At 45.7% G+C, this 13,280-nt stretch overlaps 1 protein-coding gene across 1 annotated transcript; it reads right to left on the reverse strand.

Annotated features, from left to right (window-relative positions):
• Positions 1-3,484: 3,484 nt before the first annotated feature.
• LOC119435685 (uncharacterized) lies at positions 3,485-12,692 on the reverse strand. Its single transcript, XM_037702422.2, has 3 exons — positions 12,526-12,692; positions 6,229-6,556; positions 3,485-5,103 (listed from the first exon to the last, which is right to left on the reverse strand). The coding sequence occupies exons 1-3, from the start codon at positions 12,593-12,595 to the stop codon at positions 3,675-3,677; spliced, it is 1,827 nt and encodes a 608-aa protein (XP_037558350.2). The 5' UTR covers positions 12,596-12,692; the 3' UTR covers positions 3,485-3,674.
• Positions 12,693-13,280: the final 588 nt, after the last annotated feature.

Raw genomic sequence — 13,280 nt, forward strand, 5'->3', positions numbered from 1 at the left:
TTAAGGTTGTGGCTGTGCAGTCCATGTACTGCAAGGTTGTGGCTCCGTCCATACTGTTCAATGTCATTGAGCTGGTTTCGCAAGCCAACAATGTTGTTTTACAGCGAAGCTGTCAAGTGCTGTCTCCGATGCTCGTGTCCGCGTGTAGAAAAAAACTCTCATTGGCTCGAGAATTTTTTGTTTCACACTTTTAATTTTTCAGTCTGAGAAGATTTAACATAAAAGGCATGCGCTGCCGGTGTTTTGTTTCAGTACATTTGTTTACGGGCTGTCATTCTCAAAATTCTGAGGAGCTGTATAAACTTGGACATGTAGCAGCACCAGCAACGCGCAGAACTGTTGTCGACGGCGGCGGCGTTTTGCCTGCGTTTCGCACCAAAAGGGCGCGGCGTTGGTGACGTGTTTATGGAGAACGTGCCAACCTTTGCCCTACACTCTATGGCGGTGTACTGTAGCGACCATAAGGTCATGGTCCCTGTGGTCACTAAATAAATGAAAACCACCGGATCATATATATTTCTTATTATTTAATCGTTCAAATAACCAATTACATTATCACATCTTTATAGTCATAGTTGGAAATACATAATTCCCACGATAGTAAAGCTTCGCTGGTCTTCCATCTCCACCCCAGTGGAAGGGCTGTTTAGTACTGGAATTTTCTACTCGACTTAAGCGTGCCTCAATCTCAGTGATTTCTCGAGACTGGTTGACCAGGTGCTTAATGACATCGTCATATTGATTAGAATTGTGTTCTATTGAAGCCTTCAGATCAACAACCAAGTCTATTAACTGAAGAAGGGATATCAACATTGTCTAGGAGAGGCAATATTGCTGCAAACTTTGCATTCATAACTTTCATTATGATGATCAACTAATTCTGATCACCTGAAGGTACTCCGTCAGTAACGGGATCACGGGAATGATTGCCAGCTTTACAAGTTCGGCACACTCACTGCAATAATCTGCCATCAGTTTTCATGACGGTGAAAATCCTAGCTTTCAGCCCAGAGCTGCTACAAGTGTGACAGCTTAATTCACAACAAGAGCAAAGCACCGACAAAACACCAGTAGCAATGTCTTGGTGACAGGCAAGACAGTTGTAAGATTCATCAGCCATTATAAGTAAGCGGGGCGGGTAGGAACAGTCGCACTCGGTAGCAGCAACAGTAAGTAAAATAAATTAGAAAGCACCAACCTGCGTAACAGGGGAAACGCTGCTTAGATGCCCTGTGCGTGAAGCTGACAATGCTGCCGCTACTGCGGAACGCGACTGTGGGAAAGAGACGCCCAGCAAACACTGATGAAGTTCGTCGGAAATGATGACGTCATAGACAGCCGATAGCGGTTATCCAATCATCCAGCGCACAGTACAGCTGTCCCGTTTATCTTGATGGGCTTGCTTATCTGGCCAGAGGCAAGTCACGGCAGTGATGACATCTAGGAAGCCATACCAGTATCCATAGAAGAATGCATCCGGCCCACGGAATCCGTAAGAAAAAAAATCAAAGCCCCTTCTTAAAGAAAGATGGTTGAACGCGAAGCTTTAGGCAATACAAACTGAATCAAAGTCAAAGTCCAAAGCCAACGACTACGCAACGAACCCAAGAAATACTGAGCGACCCGACGCGATGCACGTGTGATTTGATTGCCTGTTTAGGATTGTATTTTTGAACGTTGAAGTTGAATGAAGACACATTTCGTTAAGTTCCATAGCCATTTCGTTAGTTGCATAGTTAAATTGCATAGCTCAAAGATCATGTAGCCGTTTAATACACACGCACACTTACACTTTAACGCGCTGCATGCCGTGGCCGATACACGGGATCGGCCTTGCGGGCCCGATCGCGCTCTTGCTTACATTCGCGTACGGCAGCCTCTTCTGCCGTGCGCTTCACCCGCGGCCTACCCATAGTGACGGCCGGGTATGCATTGCGTGACGCGCGTAATGCAATGCAGATATCTACAGTTCATCTGGGTAGAGTGGTGTTGCAGTTCCCATTGTTCTTATCAGTAACACTGCGAATGCAAACTGTAGTGTTCTACGATTGTGTGCGCAGATGCGCAGATGGCTCTATTGTGGACGCAGATCGATCATTGTGTGTGTTGGCTTTCCTGCAGTACGTTTTCGACACTTACGGACGAATCAGTGAGACAAAGGCAGCTTCGCGTTCAAAACTGCGACACCGAAGAAACGCTGCTTAGATGCGCTGTATGTGAAGTTGACCGTTCTGCCGCTACTGCCGAATGCGACTGTGAAAGCACCGGCAGGTCAAAATCAGTGTCATGTCAGCCTAGTGTGTCATGTCGGCATAGCTTCAGGGCAACGCTAAGCATTTCTATCGTTTTCAGTGCCTCGCCAGCTGGTCAAGAGTGCTTAATTTATTCTCGCTTGAAAACTTCTCAGTAGACCGGACGCGCGGTTAAGCGGTGTTACATATACATGTATCAAACGTTATGTTGTTTAGAACTGAGAAGGTATATGACATTCGATTTTAAACTCTCATGTCATTTTCTTATTCTATTCCAGTCGTAAATGTCCCAATTCGAACACCCCTCATTTTAAATCATTGTGGTTCATTGTATTTTTTTGTAACAGAAACATAGTCAAAATTTTACACAGAGGTATTAAAACGAAGCAGATAGTGTTGAAGGTGTATGCGTAATAATATTGTATGAAAGATTAAAATCTGGAGAAAAAAAAGGTAGTTTTGAAAGCAATCGCAAGGTAGGTAAGGTAGATTCAATATGCTCATATTCCCCCAGGCTCATAGCTTAGGCCCACTTCGGAAACGACTTTGTCTATGTTGCACGAGCTTCAACTCACCTTCATTTTTCTGCTCCTCCCGTAAGCGGAGGCGACACCTTCTTTTAGTATTGTTGGTTGCCGATGAAGTCACGTGAAAACCTTATTTTCTCATAGAAGTGTGCCATAAATGAAGATATACTACACGTTTGTCTTAAACCTAATACATTTAAAAATGCAAGATTTTAATGCGACAAACAAGACAGCAAGCAGGCGACTGGCAAACGATGCAAGCACGATGCAAGCATGATGTAAAAAACAGCACAATAGACGCTACGCGACCCTATAGAGTAAATTTGAACCAATTCAAAAACTCTAATGGTCACACAGCTCTCCTAAAAATATCCCACCTCCCACCTATATCTAATAAACCGAAATTTAAATACGCGATATCTATGAGTGGCAATATGTTCGGTTAAATTGTGCCCTTTCTGGAATATGATCGTTTAAGTTTCCGTTTCAAATGAATACATGAGTGTTGCATTTGTTTACCCTAAGTACAAAATCTCTCAAAATGTTTGCGCGGAGGAAGTTCATTTTATTGTTTCCCCTCGCTCAAAAATAAAAGCCAGAAACGCAGTGCAATTTTGCCACAAGGCATTTCGCAGTCGGATTTTATTAACCAATACCTACCGAAAAATAATGCGTTAGGGCTCATCATGCAAAGAAACTTGAAGATCGCATATCAACTAGTTTATTTTTACATAGTACTGTAGCTATATTCTTATGGTACAAGAAAACTACATTGTACTTATGGTACAAGAAAACAATAAAATTAGCAGGCTACAACTTAGCGACTGCCCGGAGAAAGTACTCAGGTGCGGGCGCCGCTATACCACGTGATGCCAGTGGAGCGCGCAACTTCCGCTCACATATCAACACTGGCCCTCGGGAAACCGATGGCTCGAGGTGCATATATACTATTCCGTCCAAATGGGAAACCAGCTGTGCCGTATGCCACTGCGCTGCGTGAGAACGCATTCCAAGGATGAAATCCTAAATGCGCACCGTCATGTCCACGAATGGCTTGCAAGGGTGAGCCCCATGGAGAAATTCCGAACTCAGTCCAACCGTTTCCGATTATCCTAGCAGGTAAAGATAGGCCCCATGGGTAGAACCCGAGGGCGGCCCCGTACTGCGGTGTCCATATAAGTGATGGCGTAGCCCATGGGTGCGGAAATTGTGCAGCCCACGGGTATCGCAGGAAACCAGCACCGCTGTAACCAAATGAAGGCGTATGTAATGGGTGAAGTCCGAAGCGGCCACCGTGATATCCTGCTGTTACGAGGGGTGGTGAACCCACCATGTGTCCTCTGCCACGGGCTGCACCGTGTAGTCCTGTATTAAGTGCACCCACTGCTTCCGTAACGATACTGAACCTGTTATTCACAGCGGAAATAAACAGTGGCCCAGCAGCCGGTGACGTTCTATTGTCTGCTGTGGGAGGCCCACTAGCAAGACTTAAACGCGTGCCTGGAACTGTGACTTCGAAACCCACATTACGATTAAGGTGAGCAATAGGTGGTTGTGCGCTTTCTCCTCTGGCCCCACCTCCGGAAGGCATGGCAATAGAAGGCGATAGTGTGGCTTCTGTACCTTCGCTAGGTTGCGTCGCGACAAGGCGGGCGTGGCCGTTAATTACTGTAGCCGCTGAATTTGTTCCCGTTACAGTGCTGGGAAGTCCTGTAGTACCATGTGAGTACGCATCTTCTGTGGTATTGCCGGTAATTGTACTTGAAACTGTGCCCCCTGAGCTCGTTCCTAAAGTAGTTGGGCGATGCACGGTAGCCCCAGGTGAGCTTATGGCTTCAGTACCCGACAGGAGAACATTGCCAGCTGTTCCAGCGGTAATAGGTAAATGTGTACCTCCTGTTCCCGTACTTAGAGTGGATGCACCAAGTTCTGCTGTACTACTTGTCGACACATGTCCTGAGGGAGCAAGCAAGGCCGTACTGCCTGGAGGGCCTACGACGCCTCGCGTGATATTGGCAGTGACTGGAGCCCTTTCTCCTCCGCCCGTATTTAGAGTTGTGTTAGGCTTAAATAAAGGTTTCGTATGGGTGTACCACGCGCACTTTGCCTCCAGAATGCATGATTTCTGGCCACCTCGCTCCAATTCAACGTAGCCCTTTTTACAGATGCAGGCGCCCTTATCGCATTGAAAGTCGCATCTATTGGGTCGGCTTTCGCCGCACTTAGGACGACAATTGGAAACACACGACTGGAAACTTGAGTTCGCTGGACATTTCGGAAGACACTTCTTGGCCTTGATGCACATCTTTGGGAGTTTCGGGTGCCTGCATAAAAAATACATTATTAACGGAGTTACTGTATATCGTAAGATCTGAATGAATAGTTTTTGACGCCATGGAAGGTAGGAGAGCACAGATTGTTAAATGGAGAGTGCATATTGACACTTGCACTTATTTATCCTTTATTATCCTTTATTTATTTATCCTTCGACGAGTCGTGTATAAAAGCCGACGAGCTTGGCCCGCAAATCAGACTATCGACGATCGCCGACTGTGCTTGCCGCTATAGTTGCGCTTTGAATGTTACTTGCTTTTAGGGGACCAAGTTTGCTGAATAATGAGCTTCGTAACTCACAGTTTCGCTAATGTATTCTCGACCGTCACTACAATGCGACATCGTATCATACACTGACGTGCAGGGCAATCACCTTGATCAAAGAACCTCTATCGATTATGTAAAACTAGTACTAACAAAACAAAATAAAGCTACCGGGCTTGTTTAAGTCGATGAGAGAGGAACCAGTGAAATTTGCAAGCATTACTGCATCAATCGAAAGCGGGCAATTCTTGTACCTGAAGAGCACGAAGATGTCCATGGTTTAATACCATTTCTCGATCACAAAGGAATAAAGACACCAAACAGGTGCGCACAATCAACGAAGACATTAGGCCCAGGAAAGTTGTAACAGTGATTCTCACGGATAACATGCTAGGTTTCTATTCGACATCATAGACAACACAATTCTTAACTTCATACTTTATCGATACTGGAAGCGGACTGTAACATTCGGTTCCTTGCTTGCCCCTTCCGAGTTTGCATACAAGAGATGAGTCACATCGAGGGAAAGAATGCTAAAAGCTCGCTCTTCATGGAGGGAATGGTGGCAGTAGTTTTGATGTCATACAATGGTCTAACTCTCTTGCTGCGCATGTCTAAACAACTACATGCTACACTGCACTCTTCTGCGAGCATCACAGAAACTCGATGACGTCGTGCCTTGGGGTGCTAGTATACGGAACGCTCATCCACATTTTAAAAGGCAATTTAACGCAATCTTGTTTAAACCCTGAGGATCTTGATTGTCCGAAAAAATTTGAATATTGTTTGTTCGCTTCTCTAATGGCACGTACTGGTAGGCGTCGCCGAACCCTAATAGAAATCTCACTTACACTACCCAACCAGGCGGGCAGTCACAACCAGCGGTACACGGCTTGTTGCATGACGTGCCGAACGGCATGTTACAGGTTGCGGGGCATCCAGGTGCGCATGTGCGATAATCTCTTTGCCATCGAAACTTGCAAGGTATGCATTTCTTTCGCGGGATGCATTCGCCCCAGGAGTTGCGCAGGTACCGCTGCTTGCACACGCAGCCGCGGAGCTTGTGCAGCTCCCAAGCGGGCGTGAACAGAGGGCGGCAGAAGCTGTCCTGCCGGGGCTTTCCCTGCACGGGAACTTCCAGGGGTCCGCATGTTGAAGGGCCACCACATCCTCCGGACTCTGCATTGACAATGCAGGCGCGCACTGATCACGTAATGCCGTACGATAAACAAACAAAAAAGTACGTGGCTCTGCTACCGGAAACAACAGACACCAGCGGAGCTGGGGAAAGCCTAGTAAAGTAGTGGCAAACCACACACTTAGTTCCCCGGCGCTCAGGATTTCTTCGCGATGTTCTGCGTAGTATCGCGATGAATTCAAGCGGCCACGTTCACAAGCCTCCGGAACTTCATTTCTTCGCCTACGCGAACTCTCGGCTTCCCTCAATCTAAACTAGGGATGTTCTTTTCTGCGACGCTTGGTTTCAGCTTCCCTAGCTCTCGCTTCAGTCTTTCGGGAGCAACTAGTGTCCAGTTCTCCGGTCGTAACCTGCCGAGCCGCCGCCAGAGGCATCGGCTGCAGTCACGGACATCGGGCTCATTAGGCGCGAACGCGGTCGGCGTCGGTAGCAGCTCTGCTCATTTCACTACCACCTGCCTCACCCCTCCTCTCCACCTCGCATCTGCTATGCTGCGCGATGCTATTTTTGTACTCTGCTTTCACTCTTTCTCTCAGCTCTCTCTCCCCGAGCTCGGTGAAGCTATCGCACAACTGGTATGGGCTATGGCGTTTTTTGCTTACGCCAACGACACGAAAATATCCTTGGCTGGTAGAGGTATACTGCTTATCTGTAAAAAAACGTTTATTCATCCCCTTCTTCATAGGAATTATTCATAACAAGAAAGTGAAACGTCTATTTCAAAAAGCAGTGGCATCTTTGTTCCACAGCAAAAATACGCACACATTTTGGTTACTTACAGTTTCACTGGAAGGTCGAAGCAGTGACTGCGATGGTAAGAGCGCTACGTCTGTGCAGCTGCGCAGCCTAAAAAGCAGCCTGGAGGGTGCCATGCTTCGAAGCGACGGTGAGTGAGTATGTGGCGAAAATGCGTAATTAGAGCTGCGGCGGCACCGCTCGTGTGCATCCATGAACATCTTTACCGGTGAGCAGAGACGCTTTCGCTGAGTGTGCTTATCGAGGAGCATAACTGAGTTGAAGGTGATCATGAGGTGCAAAGCGAGCGACCTTGGCGGGGCGGGATCGTCATTTCTCATCACCATTTCCTTTTAAACTGCACCTCAAGACTCCCAAACCTTTCGCTGGCAACCCCTATCTCGCCCCTCCGTGTAGTCCTACACTTCTCCATCCATTACCTTTTCGGCTCCCACCGCCTCATAACACGGTAATGTAGCGGTATGCCGTGTGAATGCGAGAAAGTTTGTATGATGATGATTGCGTGACGTGCGTTCAATGGAAATATTTTCACTCTAGCTAGGTGATACGCGAAATGTGAAACGCGATATGGAAATACGGACTGAGGATATTCCAGGACAAGTACGGGCCACAGGTTGCGGTCCTTCTACGACTTAATCCGACTATGGGCTAGTGTGGAAGGCACATTGAGTTCATTATGGAGGGTCGCAAGTGAAGCTTCAATTTAACTTACCGACTTCCCGAAGTGTGTCACGAACTTTACATATATTCATTATATGATTCGCTGTACGTCTTCGTGTGTGTTGCCTTTAAAGAAATGCAAATTATTTGCCGTTTGAAACCTATATCTGTTTTATCTGTGATCATATATGTTTATAGTCGACTGTTAATAATCAGGATAACAAAGTGCATATTTGGCGATGAATGGCTAACCGATTCGTTATGTTGCGTCATATAGTGGCATATCTAACTGCTCATAGGGACGAGCCAGGTACATAAGGGGAACGAAAGGGCTGGAGTTCTTTTCATTTACAAACTTGTGAAGAAAATAGACAAATTTCTTCGTAAAGGAAGCCCAGGAAGTAGTTATTGATGTTTGTTTTCTGGAGCATAGGATCGAGTAAAAATAAATTAGTGGTGATTTCACGGTAACTGTGAGAGAAATGAGTGAGCATTACGTCCCACCTCTTTGAGGTCCCCGTGACCATGATTCTAAGCACGTTCACAACATTGCAAGGTCTTGTTTAGGAGCGAGCGAGGTGGTCCGGAGCAGACCACAGTCAGTTGGGCTTGATATACAAGGTTCCCCACGTAACTTAAGCAAACTTTAAAGATATGCAAATGCCACGTATCTCACATCATATTTTGTTGCCAACTTAATTCCATAATTAGGTTTTATTATTTAGGTTCTTAAACATTTTAAGTACATGAAAAGCGCCAACGAGAATATTGCAGAGCAATATGAAAAAAAAAAAAAAAACTGCCGTGGTTATACGCCGGTAAACCATGTTTGTCGAGCGATAGCACGGTTTTTCTTGCTTTTTGATAGGACACAGATGCCGCTTGGCGCCGTCAGCAATTACCGCATGTGCAATTGCACCACCAGACAACAGACAGGCGCTGCGCGTCGCGGCAGCAGCATCGAGCGAATTGACCTTCATGCGGCGTCTCGCTTCAACGCCAACTAAGCGTCGAAAGCACAGCGCATACGAAGTTACCAGCACTTTGCGCACTTGGTACACATACCAGATTGCTTTGAAGATGTGGCCCGCGTGACCACCCACGTTGTCCACATCTCAGATCGCTTTCAAGATATGGGCGCCCACACGGCGTTCGCAGCAGCTGCTGGTAGGGGCAGGCTGTGTCACTTTGACCTTGGCTGAGCTTGAAGGTCAGATTTACGGAACGAGGCTTTTACTGGGTTTGTATACCTGGAGTAGTAGAGCTATCACTCTAAAATCACGCGTCATTCCACTGCTCTGAAGGTGGATTACCAGCGAAGCAGTTTAGCAGTCGACATAGAGGTGACATCGAATTTAGGTCAAAGGTGTGAGCAAACTTATTTCTCCTGAGCGGCGAAGGTGGTCATCCCGAAGTAAGATACGCACACACACTACCATTTTGATTAGCGGTATACATACGTGTGGAAGACTACCGCCACCTTGGGGAGCCGGAGGAAACTAGACACGCGCGACGGGACCGCCACACCGCGGAAAGTAGAAACGCGTGACGGGACTGGGACGCCAGAAGGGTGGAAGGAAACTAAGCATGCAAGCGCTTGGAACAACGACAGAAAGGGCGGTGCGAGCGTACACATGGCCGACGCAGGTCGCATAGTAGCAAATATTTGAGAAACCCTTATCATCTACCTGAGAGTTCTCTGATATTGAAAATGGTGCCTATTGATAACTAATCTACCGATAATGAATATCCAACTGATGAGACGTATAAGCTTTGGCATAGAATGAAGCGATGTCGCGCCAAATTCGGGAGCTGAGATTTTCCACACTGATATCTGTTGACGGACACGAAAAATGCATAGAACCCTAGCCACAGACAGCTTAGCTGCAAAACTCCTCATACAGCCTTCTGTTGCTCAATACATGCTACATAAAAGTGTTTTTCCGAGCATGAAAGAAACCCGCGAATACACGCAAAGTGCCTGGCTCGAGGGACCAGTCCTGCAGAAATTTCTCATGATATTCGTGAGAGCTTTAACATTTTTAAGGTCCGACAGTGCTTGATTGCAATGCACGTTGGTCGCAGCCAAGACGGCGCATGGACTCCAGTGAAGAGGGAACCAGTCCTGCAAATCAAGCCATCTTTATGCTCATTAAAAATGTTGTTTCTCTTTCCCTATCACTCATTTTCCAGACTGTCGTTGTCTATGAGAAAATGGTAGGCATACTCGGCCATTTTATCAGGCGTTGCCCGACCTCGTCATCTCTGTCATGTTAAGGGGATTTGTAAATTCGCGCGATTACTTTCAGTATTTATTCTGTGTATGCTGTGCTTATTTTACCTGGGTCTGGTGACCACTGGATTAATGCTTGTTTACCGCTACTATTTATTGAAGTTGCGTCCAAGAATTCCTTCTTGAGCTCTTTAACGACGATTTCCCATGACCTGCAGCAATTTATATGTATGTACGGGGTTCTCGGCCAGATAGATCGTCGCGGTTCTTCTAGAAACACGAATACAGCACTTTTCAGCTGGCCGGTGGAATGCCAGTGGTATAATCGACCGGCTCATTGGTAGTAGCTGAGCCCTTGTTCAACATATTTACCTGCTTTTACGGCGCAGCTGCATGCGTGGCTCATTGTTGAGTTTTCAAACGGCACTTGACAATGGCTGCTTGCTCTAACTGCCAGAGTTCACCTTCGCAAAAAGCGTGAAAGCCCGGCAAGTTGGTGACTTCGGCGAAGCGCCAGCTGTAGCGCATCCGCAATGCTACCCTATACTTTCACAAAAATTGTTATTATAGGTTGCGTTCATTTCGCTTATTTGCTCTTGTGACCTCAACACATGGCCCATTACGACGAGATCGGCAACACTAAAGGCAATGAAAAGTACACTCAACAAAGAAAAAAAAGGCGGAAAGTGCAAAAGCAAAAAAAAAAAAAGAGATTAATAACAGGGTTCCGTGTTTTCGGTATGTCCTGCTAATTAACAAAATTAAAACTCCGAGGCATTTTTCTCGGGATCGGATAAAACCAAAACCCTCGAATTTATTTGCTTTGAATTTTCTTCAAATTGAATGCCTTATTCCCTTTACTTAAGTTTGCCAGAGTGATGGTTTCCAAATATTTAGGCGATGCGTCTGTTTCCTGGAACAAGCAAGGAAAGAGGACACCTGAGTACCCAGGACAAACTCACTCGGCGAAGCCCTCTGCCCTTTCCACTTGAGCAGAGCTAAAAGACGAGATGATGCGGGTTGTCTACGCCCTTTAATGTTTTCCAAGCCATGATAAATGACGATTTCTCTCCAGCACTAACATTAAACAGCGAAAGAACAAAACATTCAAAGGGAAAAAAGAATCACGGATAAGTAACTTCAAAACTGAAGAAATATACCGAAAGCACGGAACCCTTGTTAGGATTGAAACATTTAAACATACATAAAGCTTATTCAATATAACAAGACAACAGGACGCGATTACAAAAAAAAAAATATGCTTGTGTCCAACGTTGTTCACCGCAATAGTATAATTAAATACAGACCAACCGCACATCATCCGTGTTGAATATTTACTGCGTCCTAACCTTTATGTCAACCGCAAGGCTAAAAACAGTTTCTATCGCTTGTACTCTGAACTTTACTATCCAAGGTCACCTTTCATGATTCTCACGAAAGACTTCCGTAAGCTTGAAGTTTCCGATCGCGAAGCCTTGCAGACGTCCTGCATCAGATACCCAATGAGAGAGGGAACACAGCAACCATTACCCCTGTGAAGCTGAGTTATGAGCCGAGATACATACCCTGTATATCTTACACATTTAGAACTACAGAATGTTGAACTAGTTGGTAGGGACTCATCGTAAAAGAAGGGAAGGCGTGCAGACACAAACACAAGAGTACCAGACAACACAAAAGCCATGTTTTTGTTGTTTGGTTCTCTTGTGTCCGTGTCTACGCCTTACCTTCTTTCACGATTATTTTCACATTTGTTTCGGCATGCAGTGGCATCACAGGAAAGTATGTCAGCACCGTGTAGGGGGCGGGTACCATGTAACACTACTTACTACAACTGATCGGCAAGCCATTGTTGAGAATGGGTATTCAATTATTCATGTGCGTGCACAGCATCACAAGGCTTGAGTTCCAGCGAAAATTAGTTCGCTCTGAAAATAGGTGTTATAAAGTGCAACTTTCATACAGATCTCTACCACCTGAAGGAATCATTTTTACACATATATGTTTACTAGGCGCCTCAATATAAAGCAACTACCGTAGCCGGAACATTGGCAGGCGCAAGAGATTAGCGAAAGTATCCACCTCTGCAAAAGCATAAGGGCCAGGTGTGGTTACGAGTAGTCGTACTTATTTACTGAACTAGCAATCGAACGGGTTACTTAAAGATAGCGGCTCCTTTTGTGTTTGCCGCATTTGGGCGGCCGCACTTTGATGTGCAAATAGTTGTCATCTCGCCGGGGAATCAACCACTTGGAATTTCCGGAGTGTCTCGCACGTTACACGTCATAAAACCATACTTACTGGTGCAGTTGTGGTCTCCGCTCACCGCAACAATGCAAATCGTGGCCAAGACCACCGCAATGCGCTGCATGTTGTTCCTTTCAATTCAGTAGGAGAAAGCGGGGGGCTGACCTCCTGCTAGGGTTTGCTCAGAACCTTGCAGCCGTTAACATTGTGCGTGCAGGTGTGCCGAAATGCACTAGCCATTGTTTCTACAGTGTAGTGTCACCAACATCTACCGCACTGAACGTTTTATCTCCGTGGTTTTTGTTAAGTTTTCTTCGCTATTTACCACAGTTAGGTTAGCCAAGCATATAACATTAGTAGAAATATGAGCAAACGTTTGAAATTTATTGTTCTTATCAAATGTTTTCTTTAGGTCTGCACGTAACGTACTTGTTCACAGTCGAACGCTACAGCTGAGCATAATAGTGAATATCTAATGGAAATGAAATTGGCATATCTTAAAGGGGGGCCATGATTACAAAGGAACTATTCTGCCACCTGAACTTGTGCGTACTGAAAATGCTTTTCCACGAGGAACAAAACACAGTAAAGTGCACATGCCAGATGACTTTAACACGCTGTGCTTGTCTACAATAGAGTTATTGCTTCAACTAGCTATATAAGTGATCATATAAGTGATCATATAAATGAACATATCCATAAACGTCAGTGGTAGTGTTAGTGAAGCTCATTGCGAACATCTGCCATCCAAAGCTTGGCTTTTAGTAAGCCATTTTTACAGCGAAGCTGTCTATGGCTAGATTTCTATG

The sequence above is a fragment of the Dermacentor silvarum genome, unplaced genomic scaffold, assembly GCF_013339745.2.
Source record: "Dermacentor silvarum isolate Dsil-2018 unplaced genomic scaffold, BIME_Dsil_1.4 Seq830, whole genome shotgun sequence".
Classification (NCBI taxonomy): Eukaryota; Metazoa; Arthropoda; class Arachnida; order Ixodida; family Ixodidae; genus Dermacentor; species Dermacentor silvarum.